The 25,192-nt window shown below is 55.1% G+C and overlaps 1 protein-coding gene across 12 annotated transcripts in view; it reads left to right on the forward strand.

The window, feature by feature from the left end:
- Positions 1 to 25,192, forward strand: part of B3GAT1 (beta-1,3-glucuronyltransferase 1) — an 89,095-nt gene that overhangs the window by 45,413 nt on the left and 18,490 nt on the right. For 3 of the 12 annotated variants that reach the window (XM_080568095.1, XM_080568090.1, XM_080568094.1), the window contains exon 1: positions 6,455 to 6,999. The exons of 2 other annotated variants lie outside the window; for them this stretch is intronic. Coding sequence is in view for 2 of the 10 variants with exons in the window: in XM_080568093.1 (XP_080424219.1) it covers positions 22,985 to 23,072 (88 nt within the window). In the remaining 8 variants the exon portion in view is untranslated. Of the gene's footprint in view, positions 1 to 6,454; positions 7,000 to 7,019; positions 8,341 to 15,622; positions 23,073 to 25,192 lie in introns of those variants that run through there. 7 more of the 12 variants (XM_080568096.1, XM_080568085.1, XM_080568093.1 and 4 more) reach the window with 6 other exon arrangements.

Here is a 25,192-nt window from a genome sequence, read left to right on the forward strand (position 1 = left end):
CCATCAGAACGCAGCGCGCTTCACTCCCTTATTGTTGGCGGTGGTGGGTTTTTTGTTCAGCAGCAATTTCGTCTTTGTTGCCAGAGCTGCGAGTGGGGCTGGGCTGAGCGAGGAAGTGTAATTAAAGTTTGCTCAGACAAAGGCGTTTGGTGACGAGGCGCAGTGTTGCTGAATCCACAAGGGGCACAATTAACTGATAAGAGTAAACTAATTGTTATTCATATTAAATTAGGGCACAGGTGATTTGGAAAATCTATAGACACTCCCATATGCTTTGCAATTTTGCATTGCAGATTATGGTTTTATAAGGCCCTTCTGGGATTCGGATTACAGAGGCAAAGTGTGGAGCTGTATCTAAACTGAACCAACTCCTTCCTGATTAACTACATGATAAAAACATAAATGTGCACATCAGAGAATTTATCGCCGTTTGCATATTAATTTTTCTTTTCCAGAAATGAGCACAACCGTGGTTTTTTTTTATGGGTCCAGGTGATTTTGCTTAGTGGCAGCGGAGTGAACCCGGAGCAGGTGATGTGGCCGTCACAGAGATGTTATGAGGTGGAGGTTAAGAGCAGGGAGTGGGCATATGGCATGGACACGGCTGCCACGGGAGCGGGCTGGGATGCTGAGATATTTGCTGCTTGTGCTTTCGTGCTGGGCGGTCGTGGCCTGGGAGTATTTGTGGGGAAGAGGCAGGATGAGGAGGGACTGCAAATCGTTGCGGGTCGTCCGCACGCTGCATGGGAATGGCAGGCTGCTCGAGCTTTTGGAGCAGTTCTGTAGGAGGCTCCATGGGTTTAAAGCAGCCCTGGAATGAATATTTATAAACAGGACACGAAAAAAAAAAGGAGTTGAAATTGCTTGTGTGATCTTGGGACGTGTGAGATACTATGATTATTTATGTGCTTCTATGTCTCGCTTTATCAGTTCATTGTGTTGCAATCCCAGAGCGTCACGAGCTGCTCCTGGAGGAAGTTTTCTCTTAATAAGATCCTAACCTGCCTGGCAAATGCGTGGTGGAGAAAATGGGAGCAACAGAGCAGGAAATGGAGCAGAAATGCATATTTCAGCAGCGCAGTTGAAGTATTCAGGTAGAGAGAAACGCAGGACGTTTGCCTGGACTTGCCTTGAAGTCTTCTGAGCCCTAACAACAAGAAGAGCCCGTGCCTTAGGGCATCTGAAAGCCCCCCCTCGGGGCTGTCTCACGACAAACCAACAGTAATTCCAGCGCTGTGCCCATTTTCTTGCTTTCTCTTCTCTCTTCTGGTCTCAAGCTGTGGTATCCAGAGCAAAGACCAGCGCTTGTGACTGGTGCGTTTGTGAGGCTTGGGTGGAGGTTTTGGAAGCAGAGATTAATGACGGCGATGTGGCGAGAGCTGGATCGCTGCTCGTGTTTGTTTGCTAAGAGGGTGCTTCCCAGTGAATTAAAATCCCTCGGAGGACAGTTCGGATGTATGTGATTTAGCACCGTCTGGGATGCACTGGTCTCCGAACAATCTCTGCCTTGGATTCTGGCCAGGATAACGATCAGAGCAAGGCTGTGGCTGGACAAGCAGTCCAGGGGTTATTGAATCACTCCTGCCAACTCCCGGCAACGTGCTAAACCGTTTCCTCTTTGATGTTCCCCAGGGTTAGGTTTACCTACTACAGGTCTTTAGCCGGTGAAGAGTTTCTTCCAAGCTGTAAAGAAGCACCAGTGCCCAAGGGGAGCTCCGTGCGGTGTGTGGCTCTCCTTTCCAGGGCTCTGAACCGATGCAGCCTCTGCCTCTCTCAGCAGTGCAGAGAAGAGGGGTCGTGTGTTAGGCTGAGCTTCCTTGCCTGGAGGAAATCCCAGTGGTAAAATGCCAGGCGAGGGCTTAACTTGTTTGACGATCTGAAGGGGAGAGCACCACCTGCTGATGCATCAGCGTGGCTTTGCTCTCCATTTCCCCACGTTTGCTCTGCCCCGCTCCTGGCTGTGTTTTTCGTGTGTCCGTGGAGCATCCCGAGGGCGCGCTGAATCAGTACATCTGGGTGTGCAAATGCCCTCCGTGCACGTACAGAGACTTGGTGGGGGCAAACAGCTCCTGACAGGTGGTGCTGCCAGGGAAGAGAGCATCTCCTGTCTTAGCACAAAGGCAGGGATGGCCCGTGGGGTGTCCTGAGGCCCTTTTGTGCTCGGGGAGTGGTTTTCCGACAGCCCTTTTGGCTGTTCCCTCTATCAGCTGGGTCGGTGCTGCTGCCCATCTTCCGAAGGCTGTTGCAGGTGTCTGACATCGTGTGTCTGAGGGCACCGCTGGGCTGGCAGAGCTGGGTGCCCACCCTGCGCCTCTCTGCTGCCCGCGCCAGGGGAGCTGCACAAGTCGGGCTGGGTGGGGAGCGGCATCGCCGGGAGCTTGTGCAGGTGAAGTCTGTGAGATAGGACTTCTGGGGTGAAAAGTAGGGAGATTGGGGATGGGATGAATGCTTTTGGTGTTGCTTGCTGTACATTTGCTAGAAGAAAAAGAAGAGCAGGGATGTCACGGAATTACCTGCCAGTTTACAGCCCAGCAGCCTGAAAGGCTGAATTTGCTCTCCATAGCAGCTACAACGTGGGCAGTAGCAGCGAGTGCTGGAAGCGGTCTGTGCAAATAGCACGACGTGTGGCTGCGCTCCCTAAGAAGCTTATCCTCAGCTTCAAAACCCGTTGGCCTCTGTTTGGCCCCTGGAGAATAACTGGGCTAACGGGCACTTGCTGGAGGATCTTTTTGCCCAGTATGCAGGGGCAAAGAGGCCAGGCTTTGGGATTTTTCTCCTCCCAGGGCCTAGGGTCCCTTTAATCTGCGTAACAAAACCCCTTGAGTGGGACTTTCAGCTGAGGTCCTCCCATCCCAGTGCCTTTGCAGCGGGTTGGCCCATCTCATTCCTCACCCATGGATGGCCGGTTCGCAAATCTCTCACCACAGGGCAGTGACAGTCTGGGGTCCAACCAAGGGCCCGAGTTAGTTCTCGTGTTCAGGCTGCCTGAACAAGACCGGGGCACGTGGAGCTGTGCCTGGGGTCGCAGGGGAGGCTGCCAGCCAGGAGCATGGCCCGCACCGTCCCTTGGGTTGTTCTGCCTGCTGCACGGCTCCTTCCGGCAGCCCAGCGCCGTGCTTGTGCGTACGCAGCTGAACCGTACCTGGCTGTTTGCTGAGCGTTTGCCCTCGCGCTCTTCCTTTCGCCCTGCGCTGCCTCGGCTAATGAGGTTATCGTGCAGCCGGAGAGAGGCATCCGCTCGTGCTTGCGCCTGGCTGCAGCGCGGTTCCAAGCAGGGATGCTCCTGACAGTGCCAGATGGCGAGCTGCAAGCACGGGGACGGGGGAAAAAGGAGCTGCAGCTCTGCCCCCTCCCAGGAAAACAGCCTGGGAAGAGAGGGTCTGCCCCAGCTCCACGGCCGGGGGGCTCAGGGTGTGCAGGGGAGACAGGGCACCGTGATGGAGCTGGGCCTCTGGATGGCTTGGGCAGGCAGAGAACATCGGGCTGCAAGCGCCGAGCTGGGGTTTTGTTGTGCCTCCAATCCGGCAGTAATAAACCTTACATAAACCTCGCCAGAAGCACAGCATTAATATTTAAGAAATGACATTTAAGGTATTGAATATACGCCGCGTTCTCCAGAAGAATGTCTATGCGTGTGCGTGTGCGTGCGTGCGTGCGCACACTTGGGGCTTTGTTTTGCTTTTGTAGCGGATTGTTGTGTGTATGTATTTTACTCGGGGTATTTTGTGCTATAATAAGAAGGGGGAGGGAGCGGGAAAAAGCTGCTCTGTTTATATACGCTGCTGTCAACAGCGGTGCTGCATGTTGAGCTCCACATCCTCGGTGAAGCACTCCGGATTCCAGGCAAGCACCCTTCTCCCTGAACCCCAAGACCCTTTGGGAGGGTTGCCCGAGTCTCTCCTCGCGGGAATTTGGCTCCGGTGGATGTGGCACGCTCCGTACCCAGCACGCAAACAAGTCGATATGCTAAAGTTCAAAGGGACAACCTTGCAAAATGTCAGGGCAGCCTCTGTGCGCCATTATTCTGCTGCTCCGATCACAAAAAGGAGCTCTGAGTGCCCCAGGCTGTAATTTGTAGCCTGGGGGCCAGGGGGGGTCTCTCTGTACGTGTCTGTGTCCCTCCTGAGCTTCTGCGACACTTTTCCCAGTGCCTTTCACCTTTGTGAGTCTTTGGAGACGCTGGTGCAGGGCTGAACCTGAAATGTTACTGCTCACCCGTAATTTTTATAAATCTCAGGTGTAACACATCTCATTCCCTCCTCCCCGAGTTTTTATGTGTTTATGTTTTGTGACAGGAGCACTTTTATCTCTCTCTCCCTTGTTTACCCCGCTCTGAAGTAGTCAGTGGCGATGCCCTTTCTTGTCTCCTGATGCAGGCCTCAAGGGACAGCTCCCCCCATCCATCTCCTGCATGCCGTAGCAGCAGGTAGCCCGGGAGCTGCTGGAAAACGCTGGGTCTGAATCCACCCTTTTGATATAAGTGGACATTATGCATTTTTAATAGACACAGAGCTCGGTGAAACCCTTAGTACTAGCTGAATTGGCACAAAAATCCCAGGCAAATAGTCTTTGGAGCTGATCTCTCCCTAGGCACCTTGCAGAAAACGAGCCCAAGGACAGAAGGAGGCCGTGCTCCCCTTAGACTGCACGAGCTGGCTCGTATTGCCGGGGAAGTGGCAGAGCAGAAGCCAGCCCGGCTGCGGTTCTCTGCGCGGTCTGTTTAGAGAGAGCCCAGCGTGGCGAAGGATTCGGGATTGGCAATCCCGGAGTTGTTCCTCATTCATCCCCAGCGCGAGGGGAGAGGCAAGGCAGCTGCCTTTTAAGCATCTCCCTCCACGGACAGCACCGACCTGGAGCCGGCATCTCCCTGGTTTTCTGGCACAAGCCTTGCCGGTCTCAGCAAAGCTCACGTCCACCCGAGGCAGAGGCCTGGGGCCACGCACGGAGCCCTCCAGCTTGCCTCGCTTCGGGGGGAAGGAGTTTGGCTCTGGTGGTCCTGCGATGCAGTCAGGGTTTGTCGGTGTGTCTTGATGCTCGTTAGTTTGCGGCCGATGATTTGACTTTGAAACTCCACGGCAAACATCTCTGCTCCCTGGCCCCCCTTGGCATGCCCAAGCTGGGGTCTGAGCGCTCTGGATGCAAACCGAAAAGCCTGGTGAAAACGGTGGGAGCCGCCGGTGAAAATCACCCAGCTTGCTCCGCAACGTGGAACTCAGCTCTCGGAGCCGCGACGCTTTTTGCAGGAACTGCAAGGTTTTTTTTTTCCTTTGTTGTTCTTTTTTTGGTAAAGCGTAAGTAAATCTCTCTGTACCTCCATGTTACCATGGCACTGTAACCTTACCAGATCTGGCAGAGGGAGTAGCAAGGAGTAGCTGCAGCTGTGGGTCCGTGCTTGTCCACTCTGGGACACGTAGCCGGGAATTTATGGTGCAGAGAGAGAAGGGTGACCCGGCTGGCAGCAGGTGAGAAGGCGGCGGTGGCAGGACAGGTGAAAGGTAACTTACCCCCGGCCTTGGGGCTGATTTTTGGCTCGGGATAAACTGTCTAGCTGCGAGCGTGGCATTCGGAGACATATGCACTGTGGTGTTCAGCCATCTCGGAGAAATCTGCTGTTGAGCATGAGTCAGCCCTCCCCGGGTTAACTATTAAAGGGCAGCAGCAAGAGATAAGATCTTTGCTCTGCTCCCCAACCCCTTCGAGCCCTGCCTCCCCCAAGTGAGCCCTGTGGAGGAAGGGAGTATCCCTAAGGTACCGCTGCTTTGGTAGAGGTCACGGAAGTGTCCTGTCTTCCCACTGGGCTTGGGGCATTTGTCCCCAGGTTAGGGGCAGCCCCAATGAAGCCCAGAGCCCCCTTCCCGCTGGCAGAGCACGTTCCTGCTGCTCTTGCCCAGTGCTGGGGCCCGTGGTCAGTGCCGAGGTGGGTGTGGAGCTGCCGCGCTGCTCACGTAGGGATGGCTGAGGGTGGCCATGGAAAGCCGTGGTGCTAATTAGAAGGGGAGCTACGTGAGATCTAACGAGCATTGCCCACCGGTTGCAGAGCCCAGGTGGAGTCATCTGGAGATGTTCTACAAGGCGTGGAGGGTGCTGCATGAAGGGGAGCAGGGCTCACCCTGCCTTCCCGAGGGGCTGGAGCTGAACCTGGCCTCGCACCGTGCCTAAGGTCACCACTTTCCCTCGGAGAGGTGCTGGGCCTCCTCCCCAGCGAGACCCAGCCCTCCCACCCAGCCCCGCCGAGCCTCACACTTGGCTTTCTCCTGCTGAGCCGGGCGAGCGTCTCCCCTCGCCCGTGGCTGCAAACCCAGTGGGTGATGCCGCGGAGTGAGGAGAGCAGGAACCAATTCCTTAAGGGGCCATCTCAGAGCCTTCCCTGGCTTTTCCTCCTGTCGCAGGGAGAAGTGCCCCTGCCTAAGTGGAATAAATTGGTACAGACCATTAGCAGCGCAGGTCCTCCGCTGCTGGGGGGGAGGGAAGGGGCTGGCGGCACTGCTCTGGATACAAAGCAGCCAGCCACGCTCTGGCTCCTTCCTCCCGCACCCCGTTGGCCTCCTCCTCCTCCTCCTCCTCCCTGTTTGCACGCTCCCTCCCTCCCTCCCGCTCGCCCTCCCTCCCTCTTTCACTCTCTTTCTTTCCCCTAACGCCACGCTGCAGAAAGGCAGACCTGGGAACTGGAGGTCCGCGGAGGCAGCGGAGGAGGAAGGAGCTCTGCCCTGCTATTTCTCTGAGAGTGAAACGGGGAGGCAGAGATGCGATGAAGGAGTGTCTTGGTCGCCGCCTGGATTAAGAAAGAATACATAAAAACAACAACAAAAAAAAAAATCCGGACCCAACAAACGAGGAAAAAGGGAGGAGAGAAGGAGGAGGAGGTTGCTGGGGGGAGCCCACTCCAGTGGGCGAACAGCTGCTTTGAATCGTGCCTCTGTTCCCAGGGATTAAAGCATGAATGGGAGCAGCTTCCCGGCCACGATGGAGAGAGAAGGCGGTTCAGGCTGTGGGAATAAGGTAACTCTCACCTCTTGCAGACATTGCATGGCTGAGCAGAGCAGGACAGAGATCCTTTATGCACAGGGCTGGGTGTGTGTGTGTGTGCCTGCGGCGGGCAGGGAGTGGGGGAAAGCAGGAACGACTCAAAGCAATTTTCCTACCCCTCCTGGTGTGTTTGAAGGCTGCGGAATGGCTCTGGGGGGCTGCGGTGCTGGAGATCACTTTGCCCCCTTTCTCAGGCTGGGTGCCGTAGGTCGCCGAGCCTCTTTGCCTGGGGAAGGCTGGCTGGGTTGTGGGGAAGTACGCCCATGCCTCGCCTCCAGGAGCTCTGTGCTCCCAGCCGTGCCCTCCCAGACCTGCACCTGCTCTGGGGCTCCCCTCGTGGGCTTCGTGTGGCTCTCCGGAAAGCTGCGTGGGGGCTGTGGTGGTCCTGTGCCCTCCCAGCCCCCCGTGTGTCCGTGCTGAATGACGGGAGGGAGGTGAGATGCGACCGGGAGAGTTGCTTTTCTCTTCCCTTGGTCTTCCTCTGCCTTTTCTTTGCAACAGAAAGAGAAGGGGCTTAGGAGGAGGGGGAACTGAAATCCCTTTCATTCGTGCCAGCAGTGGCGAGAGCCAACTTTGAGGCTGCTTAAAGGGAAAAGCTTTGCGAGTGCTGTCTTCTGGAGGAAGAGGAGATGGCTGAGCGATGCTTTGCCAGCTGAAGAGCGATCTCGGTGTCACGCTGTGCTGTGGGAGTGGATGGGGATGAAAAATAGTGATTAGAGGGGAGAAAGTCCATGGTGATCGATGAAGCCGGCCACAAATGCTGCTTTCCTTTTCCCTGTTGGGCCTCTCCCTGACACAGTCCCTGGGGCTGTGACCCCGAAAGCCCTGGTTTCTCTCAGTCAGACCAGAAGGCATAACTTCAGATAGTCCTGGGAGGTGCCTGAGCCCCGATGTTGTTTGGGAACATGCAGAGGAGGTCCTGCTGTTTCCAGCTGTGGAGCCCATTTCCACTCAATCCAAGCGAGTCCAAGCCTTGGTTGGAGCCCCTCGCTATCCCTGGCAGGGTCTCGCTGCCGCGATGTCCCTTTGCCATGTGCTGCCCCTCGGGTACCCGCTCCCTCCCTTGCCTTTGAGGACTTCTTGATGGGTCTTCAGCTTGGCACAGGGCTCGGCGGCGTTAGCCTTGGATGCTTCACCAGTGACGTGTCACAGGAGTGCCTATGTGCACACAGGGCAGAAAGTCACGAGCTCTGATGTGCCGTCAGTCGACTTAGGAGCTCGTATAAACATCCGAGGAGCTCGGGGCCCAGCGTTTGTTACGGACCCAAGGAGACATCCATCGCACAGCTCTGTGTGGACCTGTCGGATGTTACGGTGAGGTGCCACCAACTCGTGTCAGTGAGGGAGATGGCCTGTGTGTGCATGCACCTAAATACAGAAAAAGGGCTCTGTAAACGTACGGCGGAGCCTCAGCCGTCCTTTGTTTTGTGAGTAATCCTTGCTCGTGTGAGGAAATTGTCTTAAGTCACTGCAGTGGATCTCGTTTGTGGGGTTAGTCTTGCTCTGCACACACATCTCCGATGGCAATGGATTGACCGAGGGTTGGCTCGAAGATTGCAGTGGTTGGGATCGCTTGGGTAACCTGCAGGCGGGATGGAAAAGGTGTGAGAAAATGGAGGTGCTAGGAAAAAAAAGGTGCAGTAACTTCTTTCTGTGTGTAGCCTCTTCTCTGTCTCAACTTCCAAGCACTGAGGGAGAAGGAAGATGTGCTGGGGAAGGGACTGGGCGATCAGATGGGGAAAAAGAAGGCTGTTTCTCCCAGAAGGGTTATTTCTGTGATATGGGCCTTGGAAATGGCCAAAGCCAGCAGGACAGCGGATGCTCTTTATGGGGGAAGGTGGCAATAATTGTATCTTCCTGCTTGAATATGCCTGGGTGTATGAAAGAGAAGAAAGAAACGAGCTCAGTGCCGTTGGCTGGGAGTACTTTCCCGTTTCATGCAGCTGAGTTATAAATCCCTCCCTGCCTCCCCCCAAAGGCGTTCCTAGTGAAACTGGCAGCTCCTCTGGCAAAGAAGCCCTCTGAACTCGGAGTCGTTAGCAACGCAGTAACGGCCCTAACGAGAGCTGGCTCCTCGGAGCCGGGCTCCCCTCACGAGGGCGCAGAAGATGGGATGCAAATCCAGTGTCACTTCTCTAAGACAGCATAGCGAGAGGACATCCAAGAAAAGGTCTCCTGCCGCCCGCACGTGGTGGCACAGAGAAGAGGGGGAGAACTCTGGCACGTGTTCCTTGGCATCCCAAAGTTTCCCGACCCATGGAGGTGGCTCAGAGCGGGGGCTCGATGCCGTCCTGCGCGTCCCAGGCCTGACGCAGTGCCTCTGGGCTCTGTCGTCCTGCTCTCCAGTGGCTTTGTCCCCATCAAGGCCGGACGGCAGAGCCCTGGCCAGCTGCAGAGCCGCCTGGATTTATTCCCTTTCCTCCCTTGACCAGCAGCTTTGCTCCGTGCCTTTCGGGCTTTGCGGCCGTGTGCCCTCAGAGGCAAGAAGAGCCGTGAGCACCTCTGTTGTGCAGGGCCTTGCAGATGAGCACGCACACCAAGTGCTTCCTTGTAGCAAATCTCTGCTGTAACGCGGCTATCTGCCCTTAGCTGGCCAAGAAACCTTCGGTGACGAAGTGTGAGCACACACTGCCCTTGTGCAAAGCTGGCTGCTCAATGTCAAAATAATGCTTTCTGAAAGGAAAGCCGTGCGCCTGCCCTTTTAATCTTTCCCAGCACCCTCATGTTGAAACAGCAGAAGCCTTGGGAAATGAAAGGAACTGTCTTTTAAGGGACATCAGGGCAAATGTTGCGGTTCTTTTTTTAGTGTTTCTTGGAGACTTGCCTTTTGCAGTGCCTTTGCTCTCTCCTGCCCTTGCTTCACTTCTGTCAGCTCGATAAAGTTGTGCAAAGGGAATTTTTTTCCTCTTCAAACAAAATCCAGCAGGCAGATTGGAACCCGTAGGGAGAATCCTGGCCTTTTTTGTATCACTGTGCACTTTGTCTTGCAGGGGTGAGCAGTGCAAGGGGCTGCTTTGGTTCCAAGGCTGCTTTTCGTATGGGCTTACCGGCAAAGTCTCTGACTTGTGGGCACGGAGCAGACCTTGGCCAGCATCTTTCTCCAGGGCTGTTGCCCTCTATGGGGCTTTCTTGCCCTGCACTTTTTTTACAGCTCTCCATTGCAAAGTGCCGTGCAGCAGCTTCGACAAGTTAGGCAGACTCCAACTGTAGTTTTTCTTTGGGTACATGGCTGGGGGTGAATTTGCTGTGGCTTCATTCCTCCCCGAGGCAAAGCATATTCTGGAAGCAGCGTCAGTGGATAGCGTCTCCCTTTTTCTCCTGTCAGCCCCAACTGTTTGTGTTTGGAGCGGCGAGTTGACATCAGGGCTGGGTTCAGCTAATAAGGGCTTCACTGAGGGGAGATCACAGGGTGCGCCCCGTAATTAATCTTAATGTCTTGATCTAGACACGTGGACCCCCCCAAGTGCTCCAAGTAACACCGCGTACTACTCACGGTTGACTGTATCCTCCTCCATTTTCTGATGGGAACTCCACACCTCCGGGGACCTGGGGCGCTGGGAGTTTGAGGAATTAACTGCGAGCTGCCCCTAACTGCAGCGCTAGTGGCTTTGTCCCACAAATGGGGGCATGTTGGTCCCCACCCTGTACTTCACCCTGTCTGTCTGCAGACACCATAGTTGCACAAGTGGCTCTTGCCAAGGCGTGTTGTTCACAGGCTCATAAAATAACTCATGAGTGATACCTTACGGGTACCTGTACGGGACCTGGAGCCCACCCACACGTGCAGCTTTGCACACCTGTATTTTCCATCCTGGCCTTTGTGCAGATGTGTATGTTCTTCCCCTCGTACAGCTGCGGGCAGAGGCACACACGCTGCGGGTTTGTCAGAGAAATGCCCTGTCCTGCCCGGTGCCACACAGCCTTGAAGCGATCCGCCAGCTGCAGCACTACCTCAGAAATCCCTCCAGCTCCGCCACCCAGATGATCCATGGGGAACACAGCGTGATATTCTTGGCAGCGACAGCAGAATAAATAGGAAACGCTCAAGATCTCCTTCCTGCCTGGATCAGAGCTATTTTCCTCAAGATGGGACAAGAGCTTCGTTCCTGTGCAAGGCTTCCTGTGCTGCTCGTGCTGCTGCGAGCTGGCGATGCAGCACCAGCGTGTTAATGCTTTGGTCACTGCTGGCCCGGCTCCAGCGGCACACTGCCCCGGAGTGCTATTTATTGTTAGCTCCCGAGACGTGCCTTGGTGCTCCAGGGTCCCTGTGCTGCCTGTATCCAGTCCGCACCGAAGCGTAGCGTGTAAGTACGGGACGGGCAGAGGAAATGTCTGAAGGGTGGCTGAATGCTGACACGGGAAAGGTGGCTGCCCTGTGGTCACGCAGTGACTCTGCTGGCAGAGATAGGGCAGTCCAGGGAAGAAATTCTGCCAATTAGAGTGGGACAAGCAACAGAAATGCCTGAAAGCCCCCAGCTCTGAGACCTCTGGGGAGGGGATTTACAGCTTCGCATCATGATGGCGAATTCTCTCCATTCAGCTCTGGGCTGGTGCAAAGACGTGCACGCGCTGCAGAGCCCACTGCACACAGATCTCAGTTGATCCCCGAGTTCCTTCCACGGTGTCTGCTGGAGTCTGGTTATCCTCCCTGAAACACCAACAGCTGCTTCACAGCTCGTGCAGCGTGGAGAGGAGAGTTCAGCCTCTCTCCTTCCATTCCTGCCTCCTGCAGTCTAGACTGGTGGGCTGGGTTGTCAGAAAAATTTGCTCTTCTGCACTGTCAGCCATCTGGGAACCCCGTCAAAGCCCAGTGGATAGGGAACTGAAAGCTGTGCCGCAGAGAACAAAGCCTACCTCCCCGCTAGAAAGGTGGGAATCCCCCCCTTTGCTTAAGGGCACTGAAGATGCAGATGTCTGCTTGTGTAGGTTCAGCTGGGTAGTGAAGAGAAGTCGGCATTTCCAGGGTGCAGCTCATCTCCTCTGGAGGCCTGCACCTAAAATAAGCCAAATTAATTCTCCCCATTGATTGCAAAAGGAATCTAGGCAGCTAGCCCGGCTGTGGGGATCTACATCTACAGCACAGCAGAAGGCAGGGGTGGATGTGTCCCACCATGGCCCTGCACTTGGGCACTGCAGGGCCAGCGCAGCCCTCATCTGACCTTCATCTGGAGCTCGACGTCCACGATCGCAACACAAAGATCTCCTCCCAGCCAGCTCTGAGCTCTCACTGCTCTCCTCCAGCCTCGTCCGCATCGTGGCGGTGGGACAGGACCCCGGGTTCTCCAGTGCTGCAGCTCGCTGTGGGTATGGGGGCAGCACTCACGGAGAATGAGACGCGCTTCACTTTGTGGCAGGAGACGGGGGCACGTGAGTCGTCTCGGGTGCTCTGCTGGCTGCCGTTCTTAAACGCCCTGGCACGATCTCTTCCTCGGATTTGGCACCAGAGAAAAAAAAGAAGGCTAATCCAGAAGAAATACCTTGACTCTGCCCGTTCCCCCTCGCCTTCCAGTCAGCTGGAAGGAGACCGAAAGCAAACGGATGGATGCTGAGGCTGTGCTCTGGATTTCACGAATGGATGAATGTAGAGAGGCAAGTGGGGATTTTGAGGGGATTTGGAAGCCTGTTCCAGGATTTGTCTGGCACGCTAAGCATTTATAATACTTCCAGCATTATGATAACATAATGCCAGCATGATTCGGGGCCCACTCCAGCTCTCGGTGAATAAAAAGCCTAACTCCTATCGCCATCGGTAGGAGAAGGATCGCACTTCTGAGAAGTTGTCGTTTTGAATAGCCCATGCTCCTGCCTCGCCCCAGTGCTACAAAGCAAAGGCTGCGGTGCTTTTGTGTGGTGCTGTGAATAAGTGGGTCTGGCTGCAGATGCGTGTGGGAGAGAGGGTGCTGAGCAAGCTGCACGCGTGATGCTGCCCTGGAGCAGAGCAGCGTGGCCTCTTGCGGAGAAACACAAAGTGACGGTGCCGTGGGTGCTGGGCTGCCTCCCCCTGGGCTGCTCTATAAATACCGCTCGGTGCTGAGGCGTTCTGGCTGAACTCCGTGGTTTTCTTGCTTTGTTTGCCCATCTGTTCTACAGCTTCTGAAGCTAGGGAAGGAATGTGTACTGACGCGTTTCTTCTAACACAGGTGGCCCTGTGGGGGCCAGGACTGTACTTGCCAGAGGCAAGTCCTTGGGGGAGTCCAGTGCACAGAAATGAGAGAGCAAAAACCAGCAAGTGCTGGGGAGCGGCATTGCTCCGGCCACATGGGACCGGGCTAGGTGATCTATGATCATTCCATCTGAATTGGGTAGCCTGTGGCACGGGGAGTAAATCTGGAGCTGTGCTGAGACACCGGTGGCCCCGCAGCGCTTCTGGCTCGTGCTCTGCAATCCCTCCAGCCCCGCAGGCACGGTGTCTGCAAGCCCAAGGGAAAGGTTGGAGTTTGTGGAGTGTACAGGAGGTGAGCGCTGCTGCGCCGTGGCCATTAACGAGGTACATTAACCAGATGATGAGGGAGCGGCCTGACAGGGTTGTTAACTCCTGTCCCTCACCGCAACAAAGCTGTAAAACCCTGCAGAGGGATGCAGGCAGGAGGGCAGCACTGCGCTCCTCCCTGGTTGTGTCCACGCTGAGGGAAGAGCAGCTTTGCAGGAGGAATTTCGCTAGAGACTGGGTGTGGTACCTGGGGCCTGTTTTGGCTGATGAATAAGCTGGTATTTCTCCTGAATAATCGATGCACACGCTGGTGGCTGAGAGGCAGACACAGGGGTGGGCTGGGTCCCCGAAGGAGGGAGCGAAGATTTACGGGGTACGGTCAGTCCTGTGCTGAGCTGGGGCTTGCTGCAAGCTGGGAGCCCCCCAGGGCTGTGCAGGGGTGAGGTGGGGACGGTAAAACCTGCGTGACTCAGGCACAGAGGGTGCTTGCTGTGTTATTTAGTGTCTCGTGGTCCGTATAAACCACTGCCCGGCCCAGGTGCTGGGGCTGAGGCAGGTAAATAGTTGTAGTGTGTAATAAATACATAAACACAGCGCAGTTTTTAATTCAGCTGCCTTCCTGAGGGGCTTGTGAAGGGGAGGGGAACGGTGCTGGGATGAAATCCTAGTTTACGGTGGGGTCAGCAACCCGGGATATATGTCTGCCAGGGCAAGCAGGCACGTCTGGGGCAGCGCACAGCAAGGCAGGACCCCGGGAGCTTTGGGGTTTTTTTGGGAGGCAGTCGCCGTGCTCAGATCAGCAGGATGCTTTGAGATGCTGCTTCACGCAGCGGCGCTGAGAGGCAGCCTCTTACTTCCCTGAGAGGCAGCTTCCACCTGACTTTCTAGTGGCACGTTTTGCTTCTAATTTGGGAGAGAGAAGGCTAATCTGGCACAGGCCTGCCATCCTGGAGAGGCTGCCCGCCGCTTTATGGCACCGCATGCCGTGGGGAGACCTGTCCTGTACCGCATCCACAAGGCTCGGCTCTAACACGTTCGTTTCCAGCGAGCGTGCAGCTCCTGCAATGCCTTCTGCTGAGGTTTGGAGACACGTATTGCTGTTCTTCAGGTAGATGAGCATCCTTTCTGGCATGGGTTTTGCCAGAAAAGAGCTGCAAGTGCTAAAATTTGGAGCACGGAAAAGCTGCAGTGGGGTCTGAGTGGCGAGGGTGGGCACGACCAGCCTACCTGCCGGGGAGAGCGCGCTGTAGGGTGGCGGGGCAGGGGGAGGGATGCTGCTGGGCTTCTCTTGGGGCTGAGCACTGAGATTCAGGAGACTGTTGAGAAGTTTGGGAAGCAATTTGACCAGAGTTCAACTCATTCTCGGGTGTCTGGGTCTAAAGTCGTGCCTCCCTTGGTTCCTGGGAGCTCTGAGTTCCTTCGGCTCTGGATTTCTCCGGGTGCAAGCAGCCAGTGCTCGGCCAGGAGGACCGGGAAGGGGCCTGGCAGGAGGAACCGCGAACAGAAGTGCTCCGGGATGAATCCTTGGCACCCAGATGGAGCTGTCTGCATCCTGGGGGTGGCGATGCTCTCTCTGCCTTCAGCCTGGCAGACCAGCCTCAGGAAGAAGCAAAACCAGCAGTAAAAGGTGCCTGTCCATAAATAAAGCCCAAAGGGCTGCAGGAGGGGGAGCTGCCAGTTTAATATGGAGGAGTAACTGGCCCCGGGGTTGTGAGGACACTGGGATTATTGTCACCCTCACCGTGTGAAGAGGTGCTGTGGTCAGGAAAGGATTGCACGCCATAAACCTGCTGGTGCTGAGTGCCCCCGGGGCTTTGTGCTGGCGGGACGTGCGTTGGATGGGGTGAGCAGGGGACCCGAGCTGTCTCCCAGCTGCTGCCCCGTCCCTTGGCTTTCAGAAACTTGACAGCTGTGAAGCTCCTGGTGGCAAAGGATTTGTTACAATCCTCTGAAGCTCTCACCCCACGCATACACCTCCTTTCTTCCTCCAATTTATCTTTTAATAATGCTGCCAACATTATTTCTCATCTCTGGCTCGTGCGCTCTGTGCTCTGCCTGGCAGTCCCTTTTGTCTCACCCAGGCATCTCGTACCACAGCGCCCTAATGGGAAGAGACTCTGGCTGCTGAAGTTAATAACTTGTGCGACAGCCTGAGTCATTCTTGGTACAGGGCGGTGGGGAGCGGGGCAGCAAGCTGGGCCTGAGCCCTTGGTCTGGGGGGGGAAAGGGGTTGTGTGGGGAGTAGGCTGATGTTGGGATCAGCACAGGCACTCCCCTGCAGCTCAGGAGCACTTGTAGCCGCTTTTTAAATCTTCGGATGCTCCCCGAAGCGGCATGGCATCGACTGGAGGTGGGAAGATGGGAAGCGAGGCGGTCTGGGGAGACCTGTTCGAAAGGGAACCTATGGAGGAGATGGGATGAAATGAGGTCTCCGCTCCGCGCTGAGAAAACCCATACAGAGCGACCGAGGGAGGAAATTCATCTCTGTGCACAACGTGACGGTGACCTGGAGGAGTCACTGTGCCGAGATGTCCCCATGAACGTGCCACACGCCCTATTTCATAGCCTGGATTCTGCTTTCACCAGGAGCCCCAGTCCCTCGAGCTGCAGAAAGAATTCAGGGCCACGAGCACCACGGAGCCCTCCTGCAGGCAGGCAGCGCCGGTTTCTCCCTCTCTGTGTCTACCGCCGTTACCCTCTGGCTCATTTTCAACTGAGTCAAGGAGTTTAGTAAGTTTGTCTTATTTTTAAAGATTAGTCATCTGTAGCAGTGACATTTGCAAGACTGACAGTTCCAATCAAATGACGAGGACTGCTCTTGTGCTAAAGATATTTGTTTAATTTTGTAAAAAGTAAGATCAACACGAGAATTAAGTGTTTTGCACGGAGGTCCAGCGCAGGAAAGTGCAGGTGTAGTCTGGGTCGCTTGAAGAAGGCACCAGGCTGCCGTGGCTTGGGTTGGGCAGCCCGAAGGGAGCGCAGCGGGGGGACTGTGACACGCTGTTGACACTCTCCAAACTCTGCTCCGTCCTTGGGCAGGGGGTGGCCTACCCCTCCGTCCCTGTCATGCGAGGCAGGTGACAGCCGTAATAACAACGATGCAATTTGCCTGGTTGATTTGAGCTGCACCGTAATTACGGCGTGATTACAATAATCTTAGTGCAGCCATTACAAAACCCTCCAGTTGCTCGGAGCTCCCCCCAGGGCTTGTCCCGTGGCTCACCTTGCAAGGACAGCCCCGCGGGTGTCCGTCTGTCCACCCCTGGCTGCGTCCCTCTGTGCCGGGTGGCACGTGCCTGCTGTTAGCCTCCTGCACACCAGAGCTCCCCGATGCCCAGACACTCACGGGGAGTATTTCCCTGTGTCCCAACTGATCTGGGGGCGGGTTGGTGCCTGGCTGAGCTGGTCAAGCATTTACAGGTGGTGAGGATGCTCTCGGATCTGGCGCCGGGGAGCTGGGCAGCAGGCAGACACCCCTCAGGGTCTCTCTTCCCTGGGGGCTGCTCGGGCACCGCTGCTTTGACTTGGGCCGAGAACCTCTTGGCTTAATTCTGCCTCCAGCTCTCGCTTGGCTTCTTCGTTTCTCACTCGTGTGGGTTTGGCCCTTGAGTGAGCCTAAAATGAAGAGGAGCGACCTTCCCCAGGCACGCTCAGCAGGCCGTCAGGTTGGTGAGAGGCGTGCTGTGCCAGCACCTCAGGCAGCAGCTTTGTGCCACGGCCGTGTTTGGCCGCTGAGCCACTCGAGCCCTGTAATTCCTGCCCAGAAGCAGGGAGCTGTTCTCATCTCCCTTCGAGAGCAAGCAAGGTGCAGGTGAGCCAAAATAACTAAGCCACGGGGGGAACCGGAGTCAGAATCGGGCTTGGATTGGAAGCAGGACAAACTGCTGGGTTCGGCCTTTGCCTGGGAGTCAAACCGAGAGCCAAATCCACCTCCCTGGGCACTGCTGGGGCGGCTGGGGGTTACTGGATCATGGGCACGTGGGTTCTGCTGGTAGAGAGAAATCCTTTCCTTCCAAATGCCTCTCAAACGGCAGATGGGCCACGTTATCGTGACACGGCAAAGCCTGCAGGCCCCCGGGCACGTGGAGTTCGTTGTTCGCCGTGGAGGAAGGGGACGAGGGCAGAGCCGCGGGAGGCCCCGGGTGCTTGCTGCCGGCGGGCGCAGTGGGGTTCGGGGGCCCTGCCACGTCTCGGTGGTGACCGGGAATCGAAGGGAGGTGGTTTTAAAATGACCATCCTGTTTCCAGGGAGAAGGTTGTGTAGCTCTGTGGCTGTGCTAATGGACTGCAGAGCTGCAAGCAGCGATTGATCGCGTTGCAAGCTGCTGTGTTACAGTTGGGCACTCGCTTTGTCATGCCGGGTGCCCCCCCTTTCTGTTTCCCCACTGTAGCCTGAACAAATCGATGTTAATCCCTCGGTCCCATTAGTGACTTCTGCAGAGGTCACGGGCTGGCGGTCTCTCTGTGCCGTGTAAAGAAGGCACCTGATGGGGATGGCAGCAGGGGATTTTCTCTGCAGGTTGCCCCTGATTTCTGACTGCTAACCCGGGGGCTGAGCGAGCCCTGAGCGCCTCGCTGCATCTTCGCTGGATCCGACCCTCAAGGCCACAGGAGGGAAAAGCTGCAGGAAGGGCTCCTGCGATGCAACGAGTGGCCCTGTCCCTCCGAAAGCGCTGCTGCTAGGATATAAATACATTTCTGCGGTGTGGGGCAGACTTTGTTGCTCAGGCAGCAGCTACCATGGGCTCTGGAGCAGGCTGCTGGAGCAGGGCGCAGCAGCCAGCCTGGAAAGCCGGGCCCTTTGTTGCAGGCTCGTCTGCAAGGAGAAGGTAGCGGGCGGTAAGGCAGGAACCGAGAGGCGAATTTATAGCACAGCCGCTCCTCGGCTTGAATTATCTGCATGGCTGCTCTCAGAGCCTCTGCAATACAGAGCAAATATCCCAGGCTTCCGCGGCTGCCTCGTGAGCAGCACATGCTGCGGGGGGCTCCGTGGGGTGGGAGCGCGGAGGAGACAGCACACGTGGATTCAGGAGCACGCCGCCTCCCCGAAGCAGTGAGGGTGACGATGTGGCAGGGGACGACGCTTCTCGCTGCCTGTCCCGAGCACCTCTCCTGCAAAGCAGTTTTCTTCCTTCAGTGCTGTCTTCGGGGACTTGCACTTCCGACAGCTGGTGTTTTCAGAAGTAAGGAAGAATTTGGATGCTTGCATATCTTTTTTCCCCAGCCTTCAAAAAAAAAAAAAACACCTTTAAGATCCTTGTTTGCTACTGAAAAAGAAGAAAAACGACGCTTTTGGAAACGAAACCCCCCGTTAACGTGTTTCAGGGTGCACAGCGGTGGCTCGCTGCAGCAGGAGAGGGCCAGGTTGCTCGCTAGCTCTGCAAGGTTTCATTTTTCCCCTTTTTTTGTGCACTGGAATCAGGTTATTAATAACTCTGCTACAATAGAGCAGGATTATTTTTTTTTGGAGGGTGGGGGAAGCGCTCGCTAATTAAAAGGAAGCGCTGGCAGCTCGGAAGGCAGCTCGCAGGTGCAGTCGGTGAGTCGGGTCAGTGCCCGGACCCCTCTGCGTCCCCCCACCTCGTGTCCCCAGTGATCCAAGCGGCTTCAGTGCACGGGAGGCGAGCAGTGCCATCTCCAGGGCTGGAACCGGGAACATAGCACAGCCAGGAGATAAAAAAATTAGGGCTTGTGGCTTGCTGGGCATGGCTCTTCATGTTTGACGGTCGTCTTTGTGAACTTTCACGGTTTGATGGGAGGCAGCTCCCACCAGCCCAGGGCTCTCAGGTGCCCAGGCAGGGCCCCACACCCTAAATTTCAGCACTGTATGAAAGCCTGGGACTTCTCCCAGCCACTAGCAACAAAAGATGGGAGCAGGGTGCCGGTGAGGTTGTCCTTACTACGCCGTTAGCAAGTGTTGCAGTCCTTGCTCTGACAGCCGTGCCAGTTAGTCCATCGCCCGGCCATGTCGTGCATGTTTAACTTGTTGTTCTTCCTTGGGCACAGGGAGCAAGGCAAGCCCATGGGGAGCCTGGTGCTGGCCGGCCAGATCTGGCTCAGTGATTCAGCCCCGCAGGTCCTGTAACACCTCTGTTACAGGGGGGATCACACCACGCGTGTGCCTTCAAACCCTTTGGACAAAGCATATGCAAAGCCTATTGTGGAGCTGTGGAACTGAGACCAGTCGTGTTGAAATTGGGTCAGCCTTTGTTAATGTCACTTTTAAAAATCTATGGAAGCCAGCGGGGCACAAAATATTCAGAGTAATGCACGGAGGTGGAAATGGAGTCCGGAAATACGTCTGCCTCTGCCAATATCGATGTGATCTGAGCTGAGCAGAGGGGATATTTCAAGGTATTGCTGTGTCACCAGTTCAGGAAGACTTCCTGGAGAAGGCCGTAAGAGAGCTGATGGCTGGAGTTGTTTGCTCGGCGTTCACCCCCAAGCAACCTTAGGAAAGCCGAACAACTTTTCTTGGGTGCCGTCAGCATTTCTCCCGAGATAACAGCTCCCAGTTGCCTTGCTATTTTGGAAGCGGGCTGCAAGTCAAACAGCTTTTCATCATGATAGAAAGAGGGATGCTTTTTAAAAACCATGTGTGAAGTGCATCCATTTATCAAGCGGCATTGGGCGCCGTAAAAGCTTTCTCATCCAAGACTTGAGTCAACCCACGGCTTCCCTGGCTTGGGAGGGAGGCTGGAACGAGCGCTGCCGATCCTGACGGATGGACCGGCGCATCCTGAGGGCAGCGAGCCCGGCGCCGCCTCTCCTACAGACAGGAGCTCCTGCGTGGCCACACCAGGACTGATGAGGCTCTCCCCGGCGCTAAGGATCCTCATCAGCCCTACCGCTTTCTGGTGCCAAGTGCATGACACATTTTTTGATTGTGCCGTCCTTATCACAAGAAGATTGCAAAGCCCCGTGTTCAATCCTCTTCAGAAGCACCGTAATAAAATGATACCTGCCCGTTTCGAGGCAGTCCCCTATACATCCTTGGAGCAACAGGGGAAGGAAGCGCAGCAGCTGTAGCTGAGGGTCCGTGAGAAATCCTGGAAAGCGTTTGGATGCGGCGCTGCGAGAACCTGCACAGAAAAGCAACCACATTTAGGACAATGCATTAAATCTTTTAAGGATTTAACAGAAGATCCGTTTTGCTGTTGGAAGCAGCGAAACCTTGGGACGAGGCAGTGTCGTCAGCACGTGAGCAGTGCTGGCACATCTCCTGTCCCGTCCCCAGCTCCGCCGGCACCTGCAAAGGCAGAGCAGCACGGGGGGATTAATGGGAGACGAGAAAGTTCCTGATGCTTGTTAAAATTTGGCTTAAGCTCTGAGACTCAAGGGTTTATGTGTTTTCCAAACTGGTGGGTGGCTCATTCTAATTCTGGATATGCAGTTTATTCATATACACAACTAATCCTTTTGCGAATCCTGTTAAGTTCTTGTTCTTCTTAGTGTCCTGTGGCAATAAGTTACAGAAACTAATTGTGCTTGTGTTGAGCTCCCCTGATCCACTTTGCTCATGCTCGCTTTAAATTCTGAGAGTTGATCTGAGAAGCTCGTTTTTTTTTTTATTTTTTGTGAGGTTTTTTTTGTGACTTTTTTTTATTTTTTTGTGTGTTCTTGATCCCATTTGTTGCAACAGGGATCAGGGACTCAGGACTGGGAGGGGAGAGCAGGTCAAATTTTGTCTCGACTGTTGCAAGTTTGGGGAAATTCTGCAGTCTCCGGGCCCCGGTTTCTCCAGCAGCTCGGGGAACACAAGCGCTGGCACCTGTGTGCACAGCCAGGGAGTGTGTGGGCAGGCCTGGGGTTCCCAGGTGGAGCTGGCCAAAAGAACCGAGTGGAAAAACAGCCTCCTGAAACCCAGCTTCCTTTCCAGGCTTTGCCAGTATATCTGAATTTTCTGGGTTTGCAGAGAGGGAGGCAGGGAGGGGAGAAAGGAAGGAAGGAGGGAGGGAAGGAAGAAAGCAAGCAAGCAAGGAAGCAAGCACATATTATTTCTGTATTTTTAGCCAGAGGACTTACTTTAATTTTTTAAAGGAGAAAACAAATTCTGGATGAAGAATATAAATAAATAACCCCAGGAGAGGAAAAACACACTTTTTCTTTCTTTTCTTCTCTCTTTTTTCTTATATTTTTTTCCCCATAAAAGCAAGTTAACGTTGAAAAAAATTTGTCCTATTTGAAGACTGTGGCAGCGGGGATTATTATTCCTCAGGCCTCCCTGGGCGAATTTAACCTATTTTCCTTCAGTCACCCTGACCTACGATGCTGTCCTGGCGCTCCCCGCCTGAGCTCCCCGTCCCTGCACAAAACGCCCCATAACGCCGCCCTGCCTGCCCTGCTTTGGGGCCTGCCGACTCCTCCTGCAGCCCCCGTGCTGTTCTGCTGTGGGTTTCCCTCCGTGACGCTGCTGCACCTCTGTCTGGGGCGTGGATTTGGGGTTTTCTGAAGAAGTTTGCAAGCATCTTGTTGAACAGGGACCATAAAATGGTTGACACCCGCTGGAGTAACAGGTAACCACTTGGATTCCCATGGATGAATCCGGTTCCCCTCTCACCGTCAGAGTGGCAGAGGTGATCTGAAACGTTTCCGACTCATTTTCGCTCCCTTTTTGGTTTGCAGCTGGAGCTCGGTGCCGTGCAGAGCAGCTCTAGCTGGTGCCCTCCCCCGGGGTGTGCTGCAGCCCTCGGGCGGCGCTGGGCTGCCAAGCCCCGTCCCGGCCGCCAAGCTGGGAAAACCTGGGGCTGAACTTCACGCCCGTGATTAAATCCTCGAAGAATGAGCAATTCTGCGTGCTCATTACTCAGTTCTGGCGATGTTCTGCTTAATAACTAAACAGTAATTAGCTTCACAGTTTTGCTACTATACTTATAATAGTCCCCATTAAAGTTATGGGGTTTTTAGGCAGTTATGGCTTACAGAGTAATTAACGAGCAAGAGGCTTTTATTACTACCTTTATTTTTTAGCCAGTGCTTTACAAGCCTTTTCTGCCAAACACCAAAACCGCAGGCAGGAGAGGAGGCTTCTGTGCCTGTCCCCTGCCCGCGGCGTGGAGCGGAGCCGGGCTGGGATCGGTGGCCCCAAATCCCCCCTGCTCCCCTGTAGGGCAGAGGGAGCCTTGTAGGGCTCTCGTTTTCCCCCAGGGATCAGGACCAGTTGCTATTTAAAGGTGAAAAAACCACAGAGTTTGGGTTTAGGGGATGCTTTGGCCAGGGGGAGAAGCTAGCAGTGAGAACACGTGCTGCATCCTGCAGCATCGGTGTTTGTTTTCCTCTGAAAGCTTTTGTTGAGGGATTTGGCAGTGTTTGATATTCCTGGCTGCTTTTGTAATGCAAGTAAATGTTTGGTGTGTTTGTTTGGGGGGGTTGAGTGTGGTTTTGTTGCGTTTTTTGTTTTTTTTTTTTTTACTTCTGGACAATATTTTTCCTTCGGTGACTGCTGTTCATATACGGGCTCGGTGAAAACAATCCTTCAGTTTAACACGTTCCAAATCACTTCTGCTCAACGTGGGAAAACCACGCAGGGATGGCACTGGGGCTGCTCAGCCTCAGAGGGAGAAGGAAGGGAAAGCTGCCTGTAAACCAGATTACAGATCAAATCGGCGTTTCCTACGGTAAGTGCCAGAGCTGACGCCAATTAACGTGATTTAAAAAAAGAACCTTCCGCGTTTAATAATCCGACGCGTTGCTAACACATGGCTCCGGGATTTATTAAAGCTTTCCTATTAGATGAGTGCCCTTTTAATATCGCCGTGCCTTGACACCATTGCCCTCTGCCGGAGGACGGGAAATCTCTGCCACCGTGTGGCTTGCAGCGTGGCAAATGTGTTTCTGGCAAGGAAAGGCTCTCCAAACTGTGCAAACACCCTTGTTTTAGAAATATTTTAACTCCCAAATTGCTTACATTTGAGCTGGTGATTTGTGCATTTTGCTTTAATTTTCAAACCTGGAAAAAAAAAAATGCTTTCTGTAGTGGAAAACAGAGTGAACAGAGTGTGTCTTTTAATTAATTCATGTTTAAATTCATTCCCCCTCCTTCTTTTCCTGGTGGAGGTGGAGATGGCAGAAGCCTAAACCAGACAATCTGGGAAAAGCCAGGTTTTGTTCTGAGCATTTCAGTGGGGAAAAGAGAGTGGTGTTATGGTGGGGCACGGGGAGAGGGAATGCCTTGAGGAGGGGCACAATTTTCCCTGGCCTCACCCGTGCCATGAACAGCAACAAAAACCATCGTTCAGCTTTGGCAGCGAGGGGCTTTGGGATGCAGGGCGAGCCCTCTGTTCTGGGCCGTGAAGCTGTGACTTTTCTCACCAGCAGCGTGAAGTCGTAGGCGAGCGCGTATTTCCTAGCTGCTGCTGTTCCTAGCACAAAATGGATTTCACCTTTCGCAGCCTCAGCAGGTGATGGGAGCGGGAGCGTGGCTTTGTGAGAGCGCAACGAGCGCTGCCCTGCCCTAAGGCCCCCGGCTGGATTCGCTGGTAAAGGCAGCAGCCCCCAGTGGATTCTTACGGTGTCCTTCAGCCGGGCTTCTCGGGGTCACCCATAAAATCCCGGTGCTCAAGGATTTAGCAGCGAGCAAACGCCTTCGGTGCGGAGCAGAGCTCCTGGTGCCGGCGGGCAGCGCGGGTGCAGAGCCGTGGGTCGCGGCGTGGTCGGGGGCTCCACGGCCACCCCCAGACGGCCGCCGCCGTCTGAATTCGGGTCCAGGCTGGGGCTGTGCCCCTGCGGGTTCATTACAGTCGCTGTGCTCAGGGTGCATATCTGACCCACAGCTGCAGCCCGCGATTGTTGACAGCAGTAAAGGAACGGCCCCAGGAGGACGCGTGCCCGTGGCAGATCCCGTCCCCACGAGCTCTCCTCTGCCATCCCGAGCAGCACAGCGCAGCCCTCGGCTCTCTGCTGGGGCACTCGTGGGCCGGGCTGGCCCTCGGCAGCTGGAGAAGCACCCCAGCCCAAGGGGGCCCTTTGTGCATCGCACCGAGCCCAGAGCCGGGCTGTCCTGGGGGAGGATGGATGCTGGCGATTTGAGCCAGGGAAAAGGCGAAAGCACTGGTTTCAGAGGAAGCTGCCCTTGACAAATGGGGTGTTTGATGCGTGCCAGCCCAACGTGGCAGCTTGACGGTGCTACAAATCGACCCCGAGTGGCCCTTTTGGCATGGCATTCCCTGCCACCCCTCCCCAGTGGCACAGTCCCTTCCCTGGTGCATTTGCAGCAGAGGCACCTTACAGGCAAGGTGTTGGGTCCTTTCAGGGCTGCCCCTTAGGGCTCTGCCCTACAGGAATGCTCAAAAAACATGTCCTGGGTTTAGTAGGGGATTTAAGGGATGCCAGCGCTCGGGGTCCCCCATTCAGGCACTGACAGCAGCTGCAGGGACAGCCAGGATGAGGCCAAGTGCTCTTCCCTGAGGGCACTGCGTGCCTTGGCAGTGCGAGGCCAGCAGGATCTCTGGTGCTTCAGGAGCTGTACAGGGATGGAGCAGGAGGCTGGAATAATTCCTCCTCTTCCTCCCTGGTTTATTTTGTGTGAACAAGGCTGCTTTCACCAGTTCTGAAAAAAAATAAGGACAAATCCGTGTTGCCAGGAGATACTTGAAAGACTGCAGGGTGTCCGGCTGCACGGCGCAGTTCCTTGGGCTGTGAAAAGCTTTTTAGTGCTGGCTCCCTGAGCTGGGCTGCAGGAGACCCTGTTCTCAGTAAAAAAGGATGTATTTGGTGGCTGCTTTGGGGTTTTGTCGTT

Source organism: Anser brachyrhynchus (genome assembly GCF_964034855.1).
Source record: "Anser brachyrhynchus genome assembly, chromosome: 25".
Lineage (NCBI taxonomy): Eukaryota > Metazoa > Chordata > Aves > Anseriformes > Anatidae > Anser > Anser brachyrhynchus.